Below are 21,479 nucleotides of genomic sequence, written 5' to 3'. Positions count from 1 at the left end.
ACCTTTCCTTGCTGGCACAGTACCAGGATGCTGTCTCTGGGTTTTATTCTGAATTTAGAGCACTGAATCTGAATACATCTGAGAAGTTGAATTTATGAAACTTGGATCAACCCGAAATTATAGTTTGTAAAGTTGATACATGAAAAATGAATGCAATATCTACCATATTGAAACCAAATATATAAATATTTACTATGCATATTAAATTGAATTGAAATTGAATTTTCAATTTCAAATCCTGAAATACATGTTCAATTCATGAATTGCATTACAAATTAAAATAATATTACATTCAAATTCAATATCCTAATACAAATAAAAAATTATGAAATTCAAATACAATTTCTGTTGGCACTGGAAATCGCTCCATATATAATTCCACTTTTACATTATGGGCTGTTGGATGTAGGCCAGTGACATAACTACATTTTATATTCAGGCAGTAATACTTTCTGAAGACACCTCAATTACCTTGTACCCCTGCGCATCGACTCGTTACTGGTACACCATAGCCAAGTTATCGTTAATCATTGTGTATTTACTCCTTATGTTGTAATTGTTCTATATTTTTCTCTCTGCATTGTTGGGAGGGGCCTTTAAGTATGCATTTCACTCTTTGTCTACACCTGTTGTTTACAAAGCATGTGAAAAATGAGATTTGATTTGACATCTCATATTGAAGCAGTGCTCTGTTGTAAATTGGATTAAGAGGTAGCCAGATCCCAGCTAGATGGTGATTTACAGTCCGTGCACTATACTGGATGTGGTCATCACTTTGAGATCTCTACCCATCGTCTCCCCACGGATCTGTACTTTCTCCTGTTGTTTATAGATCTTCATTGCTATTTTATGTATCCCTCACATTTTCTCCTTCTCTCGGTCTCTCTGTCTCTCTCTTCCTCTCTCTCTCTCTTCCTCTCTCTCTAGATCCTCACATTCGAAACAAAGAACCCTGCGGAGCTGGCTGAGCGTCTCCGTGCCGTCTGTGGTAACCAAAGCAATGCGTATGCCCGCCTGTTTGAGTACCGTTTGAATGCGCTGCGGGGCCTGTGGGGGGCCCAGCGTCAGCTGGCCCTGGAGGAACAGCAGGACCGGGAGGGGGCCGGGGGGGGGGATGAGGAGGCCCTGGCCCTGCTAAAACGACAGGGCCTGCTGCAGCAGCCTGAACAGGCGCCTTTCACTTCCCGTGTGGGCCTGCTACTGGTCTTCCCCCTGCTGCAGTCCCAGACACGCAGTGACCCAGCACTCTGTGGGGTCACGGCGGAGGTGCTGCTGTCTTGCCTGCGTGACTGCCAGCCCCTCAGCCTCAGCAAGGAACCCGCAGACTGCCTCAACGGCCTGGAGGGGCTGCTCTGCTCCTGGCTGGAGGAGGGGGTCCAGCAGACAGCACAGACCCAGCAGGGACAGGCTCCGACATACATGTTCCATGCACACAGGCAGAGGGAGAATGCCGCCGCTGCCCTGGTAGCCCTCGCCTGCGCCAGGTGAGACCACACCCTTAACACCACAAGTGACTAAAATGTATTTTGGTATTTTATTTAACTAGGCAAGTCAGTTAAGAACAAATTCTACCCCGGCCAAACCCAGACGACGCTGGGCCAATTGTGCGCTGCCCTATGGAACTCCCAATCAAGGCCGGTTGTGATACAGCCTGGAATCAAACCAGGGTTTGTAGTGATGCGTCTGGCACTGAGATGCAGTGCCTAGACTGCTGCGCCACTCGGGAGCCCATAAGAGGATATAGTAGTATTCTGGATCATCTGATTCTGCTTACCTGTCTGGCTCATTTACTCCACCTTCAAAATACTGCCCAGATGGTGATTATGCAAGCCGTATAGTGTCATCCCATTTCTGTTTTCACTTTCAGTATCCTAGCTAGCCCCTGTCAGTGTCCTAGCTAACCCCTGTCAGTTTCCTAGCTAGCCCCTGTCAGTGACCTAACTTGCCCCTGTCAGTGTCGTAGCTAGCCATGTCGTAGCTAGCCTGTGTCATAGCTGGCCCGTGTTGTAGCTAGCCCGTGTAGGTGTCCTAGCTATTCAGTGTCCTAGCTAGGGATGCACTGATACAAGATTTTTGGCCGATACCGATATCCAATATTTTCCTTGTCAAAAAACCTGATACCGATATTTAGAATTTTAGCTAACCTTTTAAAGTATTCTAGTACAGTTAAAGAGTTGAAACAACACACACACACTGACCAAAATGCTATTACCAGTAAAACATCATCAAAACCTATTTTGTTGTTCCGTCATTTCATTCTCAACCAGGATTTCATCATACATGTCAAGAAGTGAAGTTTCAGCTCTGTCTGTCCGTGGCCTCATCTGTCGTGGGTCCTCTTCCTCGGTGCCCACTGTCACTGTGTCCGTTTTCATCTTGTCCAGCTGTGTCTGTAACATTTCACGTAAACCCTGTTTCTTGTCTGCATCGAAGTAGCAGTCCTTGTACCTAGCATCAAGCATGGTGGCGACACAGTATAGAGGCTCAGAGAGAATGCCACCGAATCGCTTGTTCACAGCCTCTAGTAGAGTACTTTGCAAGTTTTAACCCCACGGTCTGTGTCGGCAGTTTTGTTGAACAGGCGTTTCAATGTCATGACAGAGGATATCACGTCTGCTACAGACACAGTTTATGGACTTATTTCTCGAGTCAGTTGTTCGAATGGCGCTAGGTGTGTTCATGTTTCCAAGTTTCAAACATGTTCTCAAATTCCATTGAAATGGCAGCAGCGGTGTGAGAACCAGCACATTCTTGAGCATGCAATACGGCTTTCCTCAGTACGAAATCCTCGTCGACCCACTGTGCTGTCAGACTCAGCATGCTCGTGGGGCTGACATCGCTGGTCCAAATGTCAGTTGTGAAGATAATAGCAGTGACGCCCATAGCAAGTAGCTCATGGATGTGTGTTTCAACAATACTGTGTAACTCTGGTAGGGCAACATCTGAAAAATAGTGCCTACTTGGTAGTGTGTACCGGGACTCAAGGTGCTCAACCAGTAGGCGAAAGCCAACATCATCCATGACAGAAAACGGTTGATTGTCAAGGGCCATGAATTCCATTATCTTGGCGTTAATGGATTTCACCTTTGAGTTGTCTCACTGAAATTCTCTCTTTCAAATGACTGCTTGACTTGAACTTAGGTGTTGGAAGTGTGCGTTTAGTTTTTTACTGCTTTTATTCTAAGTAGTCGCTGAACGTCTGGGGGTGATGCACTTTCAAATGAGTAATTAGGTTTGTGGTATTGAAAGATTTCACTTTCTCCCCTCTGGAAATAATAGCAGCACAAACATTGCATATGGCCTTTTTGTTATCTTCCTTTGAAACTTCAAAATAAATCCACACAGCAGACATTGTGGGCTAGGTTAGGAAGGCTGTATTGCACGTGTAGCTCTGTATTTTTTGTGGCGTCATTACATCATCTACCTACGTTATATAGGTATGCACATCAGCTTTGACATCGGTTTTGTACATCAGCGTTAAACTAGACGTCGGGCCAATGCAGATGTTGGCATTTTTAGCTAATATTGGCCGATTCCAATATGCTTACCGATATATCGTGCATCCCTAGTCCTAGCTAGTCATGGTCGTAGCTAGCCAGTGCCTGTCGTAGCTAGCAAGCGCCTGTCGTAGCTAGCAAGCGCCTGTTGTTGCCAGCGCTTGTTGTTGTCAGCGCTTGTTGTTGCCAGCGCCTGTTGTTGCCAGCGCCTGTTGTTCACTAAATAGAGTGCCCTTTAAGATTCTTTCTTTGAAAAAGGCCTTTCAGTTATTGTGTTTGCTTTGACAGTGATGGTTGTTGCACTGGGGTCTTGTGTGTTTCACATAGGAAAGAACCCTTTTTTTTCACTGGCTGCGGCCCGGCTTCTGCTGTCGACAACTGAGCTTGACTTGTCAAAACCAGAACCATCCCCCCTTTGTGTCCCCTCTGTAGAGCCTGAGAGCCCATTGTGTCAGGGAACCATCCAGTCCTAGTGCTCTGTCTTCACCAACAGTGGTGGCTAGTTAAAGAGCTAGGCTATTCTCTGTCTCCCTCTCTGATGGTATGGGCGTGCTGTACTGCGTTTGTTGTGTGTGCGCTGCATAGGCTAACTGTTTCTCATCAGTGTGATGTCACCAGCTGGTGAGAATGATGTCAAATCAAATTTAATTTGTCATTTACACATGGTTAGCAGATGTTAATGTGAGTGTAGCGAAATGCTTGTGCTTCTAGTTCCGACAATGCAGTACTAACCAACGAGTAATCTAACCCAACAATTTCACAACAACTACCTTATGCACACAAGTGTAAAGGAATGAAGAATATGTACATAAAAATATATGAATGTGTAATGGTACAGGACGGCATAGGCGAGATGCAGTAGTGGTATAGAGTACAGTATATACAGTGCCTTGCGAAAGTATTCGGCCCCCTTGAACTTTGCGACCTTTTGCCACATTTCAGGCTTCAAACATAAAGATATAAAACTGTATTTTTTTGTGAAGAATCAACAACAAGTGGGACACAATCATGAAGTGGAACGACATTTATTGGATATTTCAAACTCTTTTAACAAATCAAAAACTGAAAAATTGGGCGTGCAAAATTATTCAGCCCCCTTAAGTTAATACTTTGTAGCGCCACCTTTTGCTGCGATTACAGCTGTAAGTCGCTTGGGGTATGTCTCTATCAGTTTTGCACATCGAGAGACTGAAATGTTTTTCCATTCCTCCTTGCAAAACAGCTCAAGCTCAGTGAGGTTGGATGGAGAGCATTTGTGAACAGCAGTTTTCAGTTCTTTCCACAGATTCTCGATTGGATTCAGGTCTGGACTTTGACTTGGCCATTCTAACACCTGGATATGTTTATTTTTGAACCATTCCATTGTAGATTTTGCTTTATGTTTTGGATCATTGTCTTGTTGGAAGACAAATCTCCGTCCCAGTCTCAGGTCTTTTGCAGGCTCCATCAGGTTTTCTTCCAGAATGGTCCTGTATTTGGCTCCATCCATCTGACCAGAGCACCTTCTTCCACATGTTTGGTGTGTCTCCCAGGTGGCTTGTGGCAAACTTTAAACAACACTTTTTATGGATATCTTTAAGAAATGGCTTTCTTCTTGCCACTCTTCCATAAAAGCCAGATTTGTGCAATATACGACTGATTGTTGTCCTATGGACAGAGTCTCCCACAGCTGTAGATCTCTGCAGTTCATCCAGAGTGATCATGGGCCTCTTGGCTGCATCTCTGATCAGTCTTCTCCTTGTATGAGCTGAAAGTTTAGAGGGACGGCCAGGTCTTGGTAGATTTGCAGTGGTCTGATACTCCTTCTATTTCAATATTATCGCTTGCACAGTGCTCCTTGGGATGTTTAAAGCTTTTAACGGACCTCTGAGACTATCACAGTGCAGGTGCATTTATACGGAGACTTGATTACACACAGGTGGATTGTATTTATCATCATTAGTCATTTAGGTCAACATTGGATCATTCAGAGATCCTCACTGAACTCCTGGAGAGAGTTTGCTGCACTGAAAGTAAAGGGGCTGAATAATTTTGCACGCCCAATTTTTCAGTTTTTGATTTGTTAAAAGTTTGAAATTTCCAATAAATGTCGTTCCACTTCATGATTGTGTTGTTGATTCTTGTTGATTCTTCACAAAAAAATACAGTTTTATATCTTTATGTTTGAAGCCTGAAATGTGGCAAAAGGTCGCAAAGTTCAAGGGGGCCGAATACTTTCGCAAGGCACTGTACATATGAGATGAGTAATGTAGGGTATGTAAACATTATATGAAGTGGCATTATTTAAAGTGGCTAGTGATACATTTATTCCATCAATTTTTACATTATTAAAGTGGCTGGCGTTGAGTCAGTATGTTGGCATCAGCCACTCAATGTTAGTGGTGGCTCTTTAACAGTCTGATGGCCTTGAGGTAGAAGCTGTTTTTCAGTCTCGGTCCCTGCTTTGATGCACCTGTACTGACCTCGCCTTCTGGATGATAGCGGGGTGAACAGGCAGTGGCTCGGGTGGTTGTTGTCCTTGATGATCTTTATGGCCTTCCTGTGACATCGGGTGGTGTAGGTGTCCTGGAGGGCAGGTAGTTTGCCCCCGGTGATGCATTGTGCAGACCTCACTACCCTTTGGAGAACCTTACGGTTATGGGCGGAGCAGTTGCCGTACCAGGTGGTGATACAGCCCGACAGGATGCTCTCGATTGTGTGTCTGTAAAAGTTTGTGAGTGCTTTTGGTGACAAGCCAAATTTCTTCAGCCTCCTGAGGTTGAAGATGCGCTGCTGCGCCTTCTTCACAAGGCTGTCTGTGTGGGTGGACCAATTCAGTTTGTCTGTGATGTGTACGCCGAGGAACTTAAAACTTACTACCCTCTCCACTACTGTCCCTTCGATGTGGATAGGGGGGTGCTCCCTCTGCTGTTTCCCGAAGTCCACGATCATCCCCTTTGTTTTGTTGACGTTGAGTGTGAGGTTATTTTCCTGACACCACACTCCGAGAGCCCTCACCTCCTCCCTGTAGGCCGTCTCATCGTTGTTGGTAATCAAGCCTACCACTGTAGTGTCGTCTGCAAACTTGATGATTGAGTTGGAGGCGTGCATGGCCACGCAGTCGTGGGTGAACAGGGAGTACAGGAGAGGGCTCAGAATGCACCCGTGTGGGGCCCCAGTGTTGAGGATCAGCGGGGTGTAGATGTTGTTACCTACCCTCACCACCTGGGGGCGGCCCGTTAGGAAGTACCCAGTTGCACAGGGCGGGGTCGAGACCCAGGGTATCAAGCTTGATGACGAGTTTGGAGGGTACTATGTTGTTAAATGCTGATCTATAGTCGATGAACAGCATTCTCACACAGGTATTCCTCTTGTCCAGATGGGTTAGGGCAGTGTGGTTGCGATTGCGTCATCTGTGGACCTGTTGGGGCGGTAAGCAAATTGGAGTGGGTCTAGGGTGTCGGGTAGGGTGGAGGTGATATGGTCCTTGACTAGTCTCTCAAAGCACTTCATGATGTTAGAAGTGAGTGCTACGGTAGTTGTTTAGCTGAGTTACCTAAGCTTTCTTGGGAACAGGAACAATGGTGGCCCTCTTGAAGCATGTGGGAACATCAGACTGGGATATGGATTGATTGAATATGTCCGTAAACACACCAGCCAGCTGGTCTATGCATGCTCTGAGGATGCGGCTGGGGATGCCGTCTGGGCCTGCAGTCTTGCGAGGGTTAACACGTTTAAATGTTTTACTCACGTCGGCTGCAGTGAAGGAGAGTCCGCAGGTTTTGGTAGCGAGCCGTGTCAGTGGCACTGTATTGTCCTCAAAGCGAGCAAAGAAGTTGTTTAGTCTGTCTGGGAGCAAGACTTCCTAGTCCACGACGGGGCTGGTTTTCTTTTTGTAATCCGTGATTGACTGTAGACCCTGCCACATACCTCTTGTGTCTGAGCCGTTGAATTGCGACTTCACTTTGTCTCTATACTGACGCTTAGCTTGTTTGATTGCCTTTGATAGGGAATAGCTACACTGTTTGTATTCAGTCATGTTTCTGGTCACCTTGCCTTGATTAAAAGCAGTGGTTCGCGCTTTCAGTTTTGCGTGAATGCTGCCATCAATCCACAGTTTCTGGTTTGGAATGTTTTAGTTGTTCCTGTGGGTACGACACCAATGCACTTGCTAATTAACTCGCCCACCGAATCAGCGTATTCGTCAATGTTTTTGTTTGACGCAATGCGGAACATATCCCAGTCCACGTGATCAAAGCAATCTTGAAGCGTGGAATCAGATTGGTCAGACCAGCGTTGAACAGACCTGAGCGCGGGAGCTTCCTGTTTTAGTTTCTGTCTATAGGCAGGAAGCAACAAAATGGAGTCGTGGTCAGCTTTTCTCAAAAGGAGGGCGGGGGAGGGCCTTATATGCGTTGCGGAAGTTAGAATAACAATGATCCAGGGTTTTACCAACCATGGTTGCACAATCGATATGCTGATAGAATTTAGGGAGTCTTGTTTTCAGATTAGCCTTGTTAAAATCCCCAGCTACAATGAATGCAGCCTCGGGATATGTAGTTTCCATTTTACATGGAGTCAAATGAAGTTCGTTCAGGGCCATCGATGTGTTTGCTTGGGTGGGAATATATGCGGCTGTCATTAAATTCGAAGAGAATTCTCTTGATAGATATTGCGGTTGACTTTTGATTGTGAGGAATTCTAAGTCAGGTGAACAGAAGGACTTGAGTTCCTGTATGTTGTTATGATCACACCACGTCTTGTTAATGTGTTAGTGTAAAGTGGTCTGCGGTGGGGAGGGGGATGCTGGTTCCAGGCTGAATCATCTGTTGTTTATTACATGTGGGAACCAGCAAGACTCATGTGAATACAGTTACCTAAGCCACACTCACAGGCACAAACAAAAACTCTGACACACAATGATAACTTCAATGTCTTTCAAATACAGTGCAATATCTTTCAAATACTCCTTGACATTTTCCACATTTGGTTACGTTACAGCCTTATTGTAAAATGTATTAAATATATTTGTTCCTCATCAATGTACACACAATACCCCATAATGACAAAGCAAAACATTTTTTTTTCTTTTTTGCAAATGTGTACAAAAAATACATGGAAATATCACATCTACATAAGTATTCAGACCCTTTATTCAGTACTTTGTTGAAGCACCTTTGGCAGCGATAACAGCCTTGAGTCTTGGGTGTGACGCTACAATTCTCCGCAGATCCTCACAAGCTCTGTCAGGTTGGATTGGGAGCGTCGCTGCACAGCTATTTTCAGGTCTCTCCTGAGATGTTCAAGTCCGGGCTCTGGCTGGGCCGCTCAAGGAAATTTAGATACTTGTTCCGAAGCAACTCCTGCATTGTCTTGGCTGTGTGCTTAGGGTCGTTGTCCTGTTGGAAGGTGAACCTTAGCCCTAGTATGAGGTCCTGTGCGCTCTGGAGCGGGTTTTCATCAAAGATCTCTCTGTACTTTGCTCTGTTCATCTTTCCCTCGATCCTGACTAGTCTCCCAGTCTCTGTCGCTGAAAAACATCCCCACAGCATGATTCTACCACCATTATGCTTCACTGTAAAAATGGTGCCAGGTTTCCTCTAGAATTCTGGAGCTCTGTCAGAGTGACCATCGGGTTCTTGGTCACCTCCCTTCTCCCCTGATTGCTCAGTTTGGCTAGGCAGCCAGCTCTAGGAAGTGTCTCTGCATTTCCGAACTTCCATTTAAGAATGATGGAGGCCACTGTGTTCTTGGGGACCTTCAATACCGCAGAAATGTTTTGGTACCCTTAGACCAGATCTGTGTGTCTACATAATCCTGTGTCTATTCAACCTCACGGCTTGGTTTTTGCTCTGACATGCACTGTCAACTGTGGGACCGTATATAGACAGGTGTGTGCTAGGGATGCACAATATATCGGTGAACATATCGGTGAAATGGCCGTTATTAGCTAAAAATGGCAACATCGGTATTGGCCGATGTCGTTTAATGCCGATGTTAAAAACCGATGTCAAAGGTACCGTACATAATAATGACGTAATCACGGCATATAAAACTTTGCACAACATGTGCAACACAGCATTCCTAACCTAGCCCACACAATGTCTGCTGTGTGGATCGAGCAGTCAACAAGTCGAGCAGTCATTTGAAAGAGTAAGAATATTTCTGCGAGACAACCCTTGACAATAAACCGTTCTGTTATTGGTGATGTTGGTTTTTTCAGACTGATCGAGTACCGATACACACTACCAAGTGCGCTATTTTTCAGATGTTGCCCTACCGGAGTTACACAGTAATAGCGTCACTGCTATTAGCTTCACGACATACATACTATGGAATGCCGTTAGGGTCTTTGCATGTCCAAAAAGATACAGTAGCCCTGTCAAAGCTGTACAAAAAAGTCAGCAAACAAGCAAGCACCAGCCACAAATGATGCGTTTACAATACTGCGTTGGTAATAAAGCATCATTTGTTCGCCCGCAACTTCTGGGGTAGCTAATTTTAGCTTGGTACTTAGCTAGCACCAATACAACCAGCCTAAAAACAATGACCAGTAGAAACTGCAGTCATTGTCATTATTCTTAGCCATGATTTAGGAATACTTGTGAGTAAGTATTAGCTAGGTTGCCACTTGTTGTTCGCCTATTAAAATTGAACTTCAGTTCATGAAAATAAATAGCTAGCCAGCTACTTAACCCTGTTGCCCAAAGCTAACGTTATAAGCAGCCAGCTTCATCTGGCTTGTGGGTCTTGACCGGACCGGGTTATGTGTTGTGAAGCTAGCCACAGTAAGGATTAGGCACAATAGTAGAATTTGCTGTTTGCCTTCAAAATAAAGGTATGTCATTGACAGTGATGCATATGAATACAAATATTAGCATTATGCCATACTTGAATTTTGAAGGCTAACCGCAAGGTCCACTATTGTGCCTAATCCTTATTGTAGCTAGCTTCACATAGATGGGTCCGACAACCATTCAACAAATAAGAACTGTCATATAAATGAGGGTTATTTTAGGTGACGACACCTTGCTATATAGTTAGCTAGCTAACTGTAGCTACTGAAACAGATTATGTCGTGTTATTTGATATGTATCTTTTTTGACACGCAAAGACCCAAACGGCATTCCATAGATATCCTGGTTGAGAATGAAATGACTGAACAAATGAACAACGGAACAGCACAGCAAGTAAGTGAAAGAAATAGGTTTTGATTATGTTTTACTGATAATGGGGTCGTACGTAAATGCCAACAAAATAACTTTTTGGTGTGTGCGTGTGTGGATATATATATAAAAAAAACGTTATTTAACTAGGTAAGTCAGTTAAGAACAAACTCTTATGTACAATGACGGCCCTGACGATGCTGTGCAAATTGTGCGCCACCCTATGGGACTCCCAATCACGGCCGGATGTGATACAGCCTGGATTTGAACCAGGGACTGTAGTGACGCCTCTTGCACTGAGATGCAGTGCCTTAGACCGCTGCGTCCATGTGTGTGTTATGTCACGTTCTGACCTTCGTTCCTTTATTATGTCTTTGTGTTAGTTTGGTGAGGGCGTGAGTTGGGGTGGGTAGTCTATGTTCTTGTTTCTATGTTGTGTTTAGGTGTTTGGCCTGGTATGGTTCTCAATCAGAGGCAGGTGTCGTTTGTTGTCTCTGATTGAGAATCATACTTAGGTAGCCTGTTTTCCCCATTTTAGTTGTGGGTGATTGTTTCTGTCTCTGTGTCTTTACCAGACAGAACTGTTTCGTTTTCATTCGTTCTCCTTGTTATTTTGTTTTTGGTGTTCAATGTTAATAAATTATCAACATGGACACGTACCACGCTGCATATTGGTCCGATCCTTCATACTCCTTGTCAGAGGAAGACGAATATTGTTACATGTTAACTATTTAACTGTACTAGAATGCTTAAAAGGCTGCTAAAACTGTAAAAATCAATTATCGGTATCGATTTTTTTTGGCAAGGAAAATTTCGGCATCGGACAAAAATGTCATTTCGGTGCATCACTAGTGTGTGCCTTTCAAAATCATGTCAAATCAATTGAATTTACCACAGGTGGACTCCAATTCAAGTTGTAGAAACATCTCAAGGATGATCAATAGAAACAGGATACACCTGAGCTCAATTTCGACTCAAAGCAAAGGGTCTGAAAACTTATGTAAAACTATTTCTGTTTTTTCATTTGAATACATTTGCAAACATTTCCAAAAACCTGTTTTCGCTTTGTCATTATGGGGTATTGTGTGTAGATGACGATTTTCAAAATGTAATCCATTTTTAGAATGACTGTAAAGTAACATTTTGTACTATCCTAGAAGCATACGCACACACGCACGCACGCACACACACACACACACACACACACACACACACACACGCACACACACACACACACACACAACACAGCTGAAGCATGGAGCAACATTCCCTCTAGTGCACACAACTGGAACTACCTGAGAAGACCTCTCAACTGCACTGACTTTCGCTCCCTCCGTTTCCCTAGTTTAACACACGTGCTTTGTGTTTCCAGGGGGTCTTTAAAGACCTTTATCCACACTGTTCACCTGCTGCAGAAACAGACAGACCTGGGCCAGCTCCCTGTGGCTGATGTGCTCTACAAGTGAGTCTAGTATCCTTATGTCTGGATGTGCTTGGTGAGACACCCTTGTGTCCCTTCCCTGTCTTGCCGTGGTTGTGACCTCTTTCTCTCCCTGTCTGTCCCACCCAGACTCCTAGTGCTGGAGGGGGGGCCAGGCTCCCCGTCCTGTCTGCTCGGGGGCAAGCACAGCGTTTCCTGGGGCTTTGAGGACATGCTGCCTACACCTGACAGCAGCAATGGAGGGGCAGAGAGCAAAGGTAATCAAATCAAATTTTATTGTCACATACACATGGTTAGCAGATGTTAATGCGAGTGTAGCAATGCTTGTGCTTCTAGTTCCGACAATGCAGTAATATCTAACAAGTAATCTAACAAATTCACAACAACTACCTTATTTATACACACAAATGTAAAGGGATGAATAAGAATATGTACATATAAATATATATGGATGAGCGATGACTGTGCGGCATAGGCAAGATGCAGTAGATGGTATATACATATGAGATGAGTAATGTAGAATATGTAAACTGATACCTTTATTAAGTCCATTTATTTTGATGGCCAGAGATTTGAGTCTGTATGTTGGCAGCAGCCTCTCTATGTTAGTGATGGCTGTTTTAACAGTCTGATGGCCTTGAGATAAAAGCTGTTTTTCAGCCTCTCGGTCCCAGCTTTGATGGCTCAGGTGGTTGTTGTCCTTGATGATCTTTATGGCCTTCCTGTGACATCGGGTGCTGTAGTTGTCCTGGAGGGCAGGTAGTTTGCCCCCGGTGATGCGTTGTGCAGACCAGTTGCCGTACCAGGCAGTGATACAGCCCGACAGGATGCTCTCGATTGTGCATCTGTAGAAGCTTGAGTGTTTTAGATGACGAGACAAATTTCTTCAGCGTCCTGAGGTTGAAGAGGCGCTGTTGCGCCTTCTTCACCATGCTGTCTGTATGGGTGAACCATTTCAGTTTGTCCGTGATGTGTACGCAGAAGGAACTTAAAACTTTCCACCTCTCCACTACTGTCCCGTCGATGTGGATGGCGGGGTCCACGATCATTTATTTTGTTTTGTTGACGTTGAGTGAGAGGTTATTCTCCTGACACAACACTCCGAGGGCCCTCACCTCCTCCCTGTAGGCCGCCTCGTCGTTGTTGGTAAAAAGGCCTACCACTGTTGTGTCGTCTGCAAACTTGATGATTGAGTTGGAGGTGTGCATGGCCTCGCATTCATGGGTGAACAGGGAGTACAGGAGAGCTTAATGATGAGCTTGGAGGGTACTATGCTGTTGAATGCTGAGATATTGTCAATGAACAGCATTCTTACATAGGTATTCCTCTTGTCCAGATGGGATAGGACAGTGTGATGGCGATTGCATCATCAGTGGACCTGTTGGGGTGGTAAGCAAATTGGAGTGGGTCTAGGGTATCAGGTAGGGTGGAGGTGATATTATCCTTGACTAGTCTCTCAAAGCACTTCATGATGACGGAAGTGAGTGCAACGGGGCGATAGTTTGGTTACCTTGGCTTTCTTTGGTACAGGAACAATGGTGGCCCTCTTGAAGCATGTGGGGACAGCAGACTGGGATAGGGATTGATTGAATATGTCCGTAAACACACCAGCCAGCTGGTCTGCGCATGCTCTGAGGACGCGGCTAGGGATGCCGTCTGGGCCTGCAGTCTTGCGAGGGTTAACACGTTTAAATGTTTTACTCACGTTGGCCACGGAGAAGAGCCCGCAGGCTTTGGTAGCGGGCCGTGTCAGTGGCACTGTATTGTCCTCAAAGCGAGCAAAGAAGTTGTTTAATTTGTCTGGGAGCAAGACGTCGATGTCTGCGACGGTACTGATTTTCTTTTTGTAATCTGTGATTGACTGTAGACCCTGCCACATACGTCTCTTGTTTGAGCCGTTGAATTGCGACTTGCTTTTTTTGAAAGCTCAAAATATATTCCGGTCTATTGAACTATGGGTCATTTTTGTGCTGTCAGAGTATTCTTTCTCACAGTACCATTATAGAATAATTTGTATGGGAGTGTTCTGTATGTGCAGTTAGGTGTGTTTCCTTTTTTGTGGATACAGGTAGTGAATAAGCCTAGACATGTTTATTTTGTGTTTTAATTGACAAGTCTTGTTGGAGTGGGGTGATTCTGCTGGCCCTCAAAATCCTCGCTGCCTCTTATTATGATTTATCTGTTCACCTCTTTAGATCTTTTATATTTGGTCCTTTGTCTGCAGCCAGTTAGAACTCCAACATTTAGCCAGAGAGGGAGACATGGAGTCATCATGCTGATTTCATTCTGTCTCATTGGCTGAGGCTGCTGAGGATGGCATCATGTGTTGGTTATAGGGCAGGGTGGTGACTAGCTGAAGTTAAGGGGAGAAAGAGGAAGAGAGTGGGATGACTTGTTTCCTCCACTCGATGGGCTGACCTTGGAGAGCTCTGTAAGGCTATAGGACCTCAACAGCTCCCCCTATAGGAGGCCAGTTGAGAGGCATAGACATGGCAGCAAGAGAATGTATTAGAACTGGCTGGCTGTGGGACTTAATTAACCCTTCTGTACATAAAATGTCTGCATGCATGACTGTAGGTCACTTTGGATAAAAGTGTCTGCTAAATGGCATATACAGTACTTAAGATGCTTATTAAGGGACAAATATATGAACAAATATATGAAGATAACTTTATCCAATTATTCAACAATATGAAAACAACAGATTTATTTAAATAGAACAATTTTCCCTTAAATCTTACAGGTAGAATAAACATTTTTAGAAGGGCATATCTCCCAAAGTTTTTTTGATTTATTTTGGATAATACCAATTATCCCACCGAAGACATTCTTTAAAAAAGGATTCTTGGTCATAAGTGTTTATATAGGTAAATGAAACTCCTAGAATAAAAATTTACGTTTTACATTTTCCTAAGTCTGAGAGTGGTTTTAACCTTCCAGACTTGGAATTGTATCAACTCGCCACCCAAGGCTTTTATTTGTGACATAAACACTGCTCAAAAAAATAAAGGGAACACTAAAATAACACATCCTAGATCTGAATGAATGAAATATTCTTATTAAATACTTTTTTCTATACATAGTTGAATGTGCTGACAACAAAATCACACAAAAATGATCAATGGAAATCAAATGTATCAACCCATGGAGGTCTGGATTTGGAGTCACACTCAAAATTAAAGTGGAAAACCACTACAGGCTGATCCAACTTTGATGTAATGTCCTTAAAACAAGTCAAAATGAGGCTCAGTAGTGTGTGTGGCCTCCACGTGCCTGTATGACCTCCCTACAATGCCTGGGCATGCTCCTGATGAGGTGGTGGATGGTCTCCTGAGGGATCTCCTCCCAGACCTGGACTAAAGCATCCGCCAACTCCTGGACAGTCTGTGGTGCAACGTGGCGTTGGTGGATGGAGCGAGACATGATGTCCCAGATGTGCTCAATTGGATTCAGGTCTGGGGAACATGCGGGCCAGTCCATAGCATCAATGCCTTCCTCTTGCAGGAACTGCTGACACACTCCAGCCACATGAGGTCTAGCCATTGTCTTGCATTAGGAGGAACCCAGGGCCAACCGCACCAGCATTTGGTCTCACAAGGGGTCTGAGGATCTCATCTCGGTACCTAATGGCAGTCAGGCTACCTCTGGCGAGCACATGGAGGAAATGCCACCCCACACCATGACTGATCCACTGCCAAACCGGTCATGCTGGAGGATGTTGCAGGCAGCAGAACATTCTCCACGGAGTCTCCAGACTCTGTCACGTCTGTCACATGTGCTCAGTGTGAACCTGCTTTCATCTGTGAAGAGCACAGGGCGCCAGTGGCAAATTTGCCAATCTTGGTGTTCTCTGGCAAATGCCAAGCGTCCTGCACGGTGTTGGGCTGTAAGCTCAACCCCCACCTGTGGACGTCGGGCCCTCATACCACCCTCATGGAGTTTGTTTCTGACCGTTTGAGCAGACACATGCACATTTGTGGCCTGCTGGAGGTCATTTTGCAGGGCTCTTGCAGTACTGCCTGCACCATGGTTCCTCACACTGGCGGGAAGATGTGAGAAAGCAAACGGATGGACATCGTCTTGTTGCCTCACCCCTTTCACTGTTGTTGTCCCGTGCTCTCTATACTGTCCTCCCTCTTTCCCCTCCTTCCCTGTTTCTTTACCCCTCCTTCTGTTTTTCTCCCTCTTCTGCTGTTTCTCACTCCATCTCTTCCTCCCTCCCTGCTGTTGCAGACACAGACCTGGGGCGCTGTCTGGCCACAGACGGGCTCTATCTCTACACCACTAACTCCTTTGGGAGAGGAATCAGCAAGCTGGGCTCCGGTTTGCACGGGACACTGAGGTAACATGGCACCCCTGCTTTCATATGCAGAGGGAGTGATAATGCAGAGGGAGCGATAACGCAGAGAGAAAATGTAGATGGAATGATAATGCAGATAGATAGTTAATGCAGAGAGAGAGAGTGAGAGGAAAATGTATGTACAGTGCCTTGCGAAAGTATTCGACCCCCTTGAACTTTGCGACCTTTTGCCACATTTCAGGCTTCAAACATAAAGATATAAAACTGTATTTTTTTGTGAAGAATCAACAACAAGTGGGACACAATCATGAAGTGGAACGACATTTATTGGATATTTCAAACTTTTATAACAAATCAAAAACTGAAAAATTGGGCGTGCAAAATTATTCAGCCCCCTTAAGTTAATACTTTGTAGCGCCACCTTTTGCTGTGATTACAGCTGTAAGTCGCTTGGGCTATGTCTCTATCAGTTTTGCACATCGAGAGACTGACATTTTTTCCCATTCCTCCTTGCAAAACAGCTCGAGCTCAGTGAGGTTGGATGGAGAGCATTTGTGAACAGCAGTTTTCAGTTCTTTCCACAGATTCTCGATTGGATTCAGGTCTGGACTTTGACTTGGCCATTCTAACACCTGGATATGTTTATTTTTGAACCATTCCATTGTAGATTTTGCTTTATGTTTTGGATCATTGTCTTGTTGGAAGACAAATCTCCGTCCCAGTCTCAGGTCTTTTGCAGACTCCATCAGGTTTTCTTCCAGAATGGTCCTGTATTTGGCTCCATCCATCTTCCCATCAATTTTAACCATCTTCCCTGTCCCTGCTGAAGAAAAGCAGGCCCAAACCATGATGCTGCCACCACCATGTTTGACAGTGGGGATGGTGTGTTCAGGGTGATGAGCTGTGTTGCTTTTACGCCAAACATAACGTTTTGCATTGTTGCCAAAAAGTTCAATTTTGGTTTCATCTGACCAGAGCACCTTCTTCCACATGTTTGGTGTGTCTCCCAGGTGGCTTGTGGCAAACTTTAAAAGACACTTTTTATGGATATCTTTAAAAAATGGCTTTCTTCTTGCCACTCTTCCATAAAGGCCAGATTTGTGCAATATACGACTGATTGTTGTCCTATGGACAGTCTCCCACCTCAGCTGTAGATCTCTGCAGTTCATCCAGAGTGATCATGGGCCTCTTGGCTGCATCTCTGATCAGTCTTCTCCTTGTATGAGCTGAAAGTTTAGAGGGACGGCCAGGTCTTGGTAGATTTGCAGTGGTCTGATACTCCTTTCATTTCAATATTATCGCTTGCACAGTGCTCCTTGGGATGTTTAAAGCTTGGGAAATCTTTTTGTATCCAAATCCGGCTTTAAACTTCTTCACAACAGTATCTCGGACCTGCCTGGTGTGTTCCTTGTTCTTCATGATGCTCTCTGCGCTTTTAACGGACCTCTGAGACTATCACAGTGCAGGTGCATTTATACGGAGACTAGATTGCACACAGGTGGATTGTATTTATCATCATTAGTCATTTAGGTCAACATTGGATCATTCAGAGATCCTCACTGAACTTCTGGAGAGAGTTTGCTGCACTGAAAGTAAAGGGGCTGAATAATTTTGCACGCCCAATTTTTCAGTTTTTGATTTGTTATAAAAGTTTGAAATATCCAATAAATGTCGTTCCACTTCATGATTGTGTCCCACTTGTTGATTCTTCACAAAAAAAATACAGTTTTATATCTTTATGTTTGAAGCCTGAAATGTGGCAAAAGGTCGCAAAGTTCAAGGGGGCCGAATACTTTCGCAAGGCACTGTATATGCTGGAAGTAGAAGCCTAAGAGTTGTTGTCCATTAGTGTATGTGTGTGTATACACACACACACACACACACACACACACACACACACACACACACACACACACACACACACACACACACACACAACCAGTCAAAAGTTTGGACACACCTACTCATTCAAGGGTTTTTCTTTATTTTTAAAATGTTCTACATTGTTGAATAATAGGGAATCAAAACTATGAAATAACACATGGAATCATATAGTAATCAACGAAGTGTTAAACAAATCAAAATATAATTTATATTTGAGATTCTTCAAAGTAGCTACACTTTGCTTTGATGACAGCTTTGCACACTTGGCATTCTCTCAACCAGCTTTACCTGGAATGCTTTTCCAACAGTCTTGAAGGAGTACCCACATATGCTGAGCACTTGTTGGCTGCTTTTCCTTAACTCTGCGTCCAACTCATCGCAAACCATCTCAATTGGGTTGAGGTCAGATGATTGTGGAGGCCAGGTCATCTGATGCAGCACTCCATCACTATCCTTCTTGGTCAAATTGCCCTTACACAGCCTGGAAGTGTGTTTTGGGTCATCGTCTTGTTGAAAAACAAATGATAGTCAAACTAAGTGCAAAACAGATGGGAAGACATATTGCTGCAGAATGCATGCTGGTTAAGTGTGCCTTGAATTTTTTATTTTTTTTTATTTGTATTTATTTTTTGAATTTTACCCCTTTTTCTCCCCAATTTCGTGGTATCCAATTGTTGTAGTAGCTACTATCATTGCTACAACCCCCGTACGGGCTCGGGAGAGACGAAGGCTGAATGTCATGCGTCCTCCGATACACAACCCAACCAGCCGTACTGCTTCTTAACACAGCGCGCATCCAACCCGGAAGCCAGCTGCACCAGCTGGTGCGTGATGAGACAAGGAGATCCCTACCGACCCGGACGACGCTAGGCCAATTGTGCGTCGCCCCACGGATCTCCCGGTCGCGGCCGGTTACGACATAGCCAGGGCGCGAACCCAGGGACTCTGATGGCACAGCTAGCGCTGCAGTACAGCGCCTTTAACCACTGCGCCACCCGGGAGGCTTAGTGTGCCTTGAATTCTAAATAAATAACAGGCAGCAAAGCAGGATCACCCTCCTCCTCCATACTTCACGGTGGGAATCATACATGCGGAGATCATTCGTTCACCTACTCTGCATCTCACAAAGACATGGCAGATAGAACAAAAAATCAAAAACTTATCCTCTGCACAGAGTTAACTCTGGGTCTTCCTTTCCTGTGGTGGTCCTCATGAGAGCCAGTTTCATCATAGCGCTTGATGGTTTTTGCGACTGCACTTGAAGAAACTTTAAAAGTTCTTGAAATTTTCCACATTGACTGACCTTCATGTGATGATGGACTGTCGTTTCTCTTTGCTTATTTGAGCTGTCCTTTCCATAATATGGACTTGGTCGTTTACCAAAATAATCTTCTGTATACCACCCCTATCTTGTCACAACACAACTGATTGGCTCAAATGCATTAGGAAGGAGAGAAATTCCACAAATGAACTTTTAACAAGGCACCCCTGTTAATTGAAATGCATTCCAGGTGACTATCTCATGAATCTGGTTGAGAGAATGCATAACTGTCATCAAAGGGTGGCTACTTTGAAGAATCTCGAAAATATAAAATATATTTGTATTTGTTCAACACTTTTTTTTGGATACTACATGATTCCATGTAGTTACTATGTGTTACTATGAATACTATGTGTTATTTCATAGTTTTGATGTCTTCACTATGTCTTCACTATTATTCTACAATGTAGACAATAGTTCAAATAAAGAAAAAACCTTGAATGAGTAGGTGAGCCCGAACTTTTGACTGGTACTGTATGTGTGTGTAAATGTGTATATACACACACACACACAAACAAATGTATGGGGGGGGGGATTGGAAATTATGCAGACAATTACATTGATGGATGCCACAATCTATCTGCAATATCTACCCTCCCAAAAAGTGAGAGTGCCACAATAAAATACCCTTGCCACAGGGATACCTCCTGTTCCCTTCTTCTGCCCTACTGGAAATCCCCCTCTGATTTCACTTTCTGAGCAAAATGTCAAAGGAAATGGAGAGCCTGGTTTTGTGTTTGTGCAGGGGGTTTGTGTACTGTCGGAATGAGGAGTTTGAGGCGGGCTGGGTAGTGTTCAGCAGCGGCTGCCTTCTCCACCGCCCCGCCTCCTTTGATTTCAAGCCCCATCAGCTGTGCCACGTCATCGACCCCTTCACCCTTCAGGTACGCCAGCTGGCATCTAGTGACAGGCTTCATGACGTCACTTATGATGACCAAATTACACAGTAGTGTATCTCCACTAAAAGACTGACTGTGCTCTTTCTACCCGTCTCAGGCGTGCCAGATCGTGTCAATGCCAGCCCACCACTTCCCTGTGGGCAGCAGCGTGACCACGCTGCACCTGTGCTCAGATGGAACCTACCTGTACTGGGTGTGGTCTCCCGCCAGCCTTAACGAGAAGACCCAGAAAGGCCACTCCATCTTCATGGATGTCTTTCAGCTGTCGGTAAGTGAGCATGCTTCATCTAACCTCTCAACAATGCTTAGCAAAGCTCTTCCCTCGTTCCCCTCTCTCACCCCTCTGTTCCTCCTCCTCCCGGTGCAGACGGAGACAGGGTTGTGTGTGGCAGACGTCCTGCAGGAGAGGGTGATCCTGACACGGAAGGAGGGCGAGTCTTCCAAGTGTCTAAACGAGCTGCTGCTGAGCCGCATGTCGCGCTTCCGCGCCTCCCACTCCGCCACGCTGGCCGCTCTCACTGGCTCTGCCATCTCCAACACTGTCAAGGAGGAGCAGTCCGGTAATACTCACACTCAATAGTCATAATACACTCACACTATTTAGATATATATACTGTACACATTGTTTCACACTCAATTAAATGTGAAATAACCAGGCAGTGAAAATTATGATTGAATCCATTATCCTCATCACATTGTGCAATTCACACTTCACGTCCCTTAGTCCTGTATAGTTATGTTGTGTGTTGTGAAGCATGTCTTTGCTCCTCTTCCACAGCAGTGAACACTAGCTGTGGCCTCCCTCTGAAGACTCTGAGGAAGACGCCCATGTATGTGTGTGGGACCTCTCTGGTGATGCTGGCGTCTCCGCCCGGCGTGTCTGGCAGTTCTACCACACGCTCCCTGTTTGGAGGCACCAGCGGTCTGTCCTCCCTGAAAAGTAAGAGCAGACATGTTCATCTTCACTGGGAATCTCTGTTGTGTTTTTCAGT

General features: G+C 44.7%; 1 protein-coding gene across 3 annotated transcripts in view; it reads left to right on the top strand.

Annotated features, from left to right (window-relative positions):
• Window positions 1–21,479, top strand: part of LOC110536049 (putative E3 ubiquitin-protein ligase HECTD4) — an 80,108-nt gene that overhangs the window by 21,881 nt on the left and 36,748 nt on the right. For all 3 annotated transcript variants that reach the window (XM_036935888.2, XM_036935890.2, XM_036935889.2), the window contains 8 exons: window positions 928–1,484; window positions 12,015–12,104; window positions 12,213–12,340; window positions 16,317–16,425; window positions 20,334–20,472; window positions 20,585–20,755; window positions 20,855–21,047; window positions 21,266–21,427. In XM_036935888.2, the coding sequence (XP_036791783.2) occupies window positions 928–1,484; window positions 12,015–12,104; window positions 12,213–12,340; window positions 16,317–16,425; window positions 20,334–20,472; window positions 20,585–20,755; window positions 20,855–21,047; window positions 21,266–21,427 (1,549 nt within the window). The remainder of the gene's footprint in view (window positions 1–927; window positions 1,485–12,014; window positions 12,105–12,212; window positions 12,341–16,316; window positions 16,426–20,333; window positions 20,473–20,584; window positions 20,756–20,854; window positions 21,048–21,265; window positions 21,428–21,479) is intronic.

This window comes from Oncorhynchus mykiss, chromosome 11 (genome assembly GCF_057628025.1).
Source record: "Oncorhynchus mykiss isolate SJ-2025 chromosome 11, ASM5762802v1, whole genome shotgun sequence".
NCBI lineage: Eukaryota > Metazoa > Chordata > Actinopteri > Salmoniformes > Salmonidae > Oncorhynchus > Oncorhynchus mykiss.
This window is presented reverse-complemented; position numbering and strand designations above follow the sequence as displayed.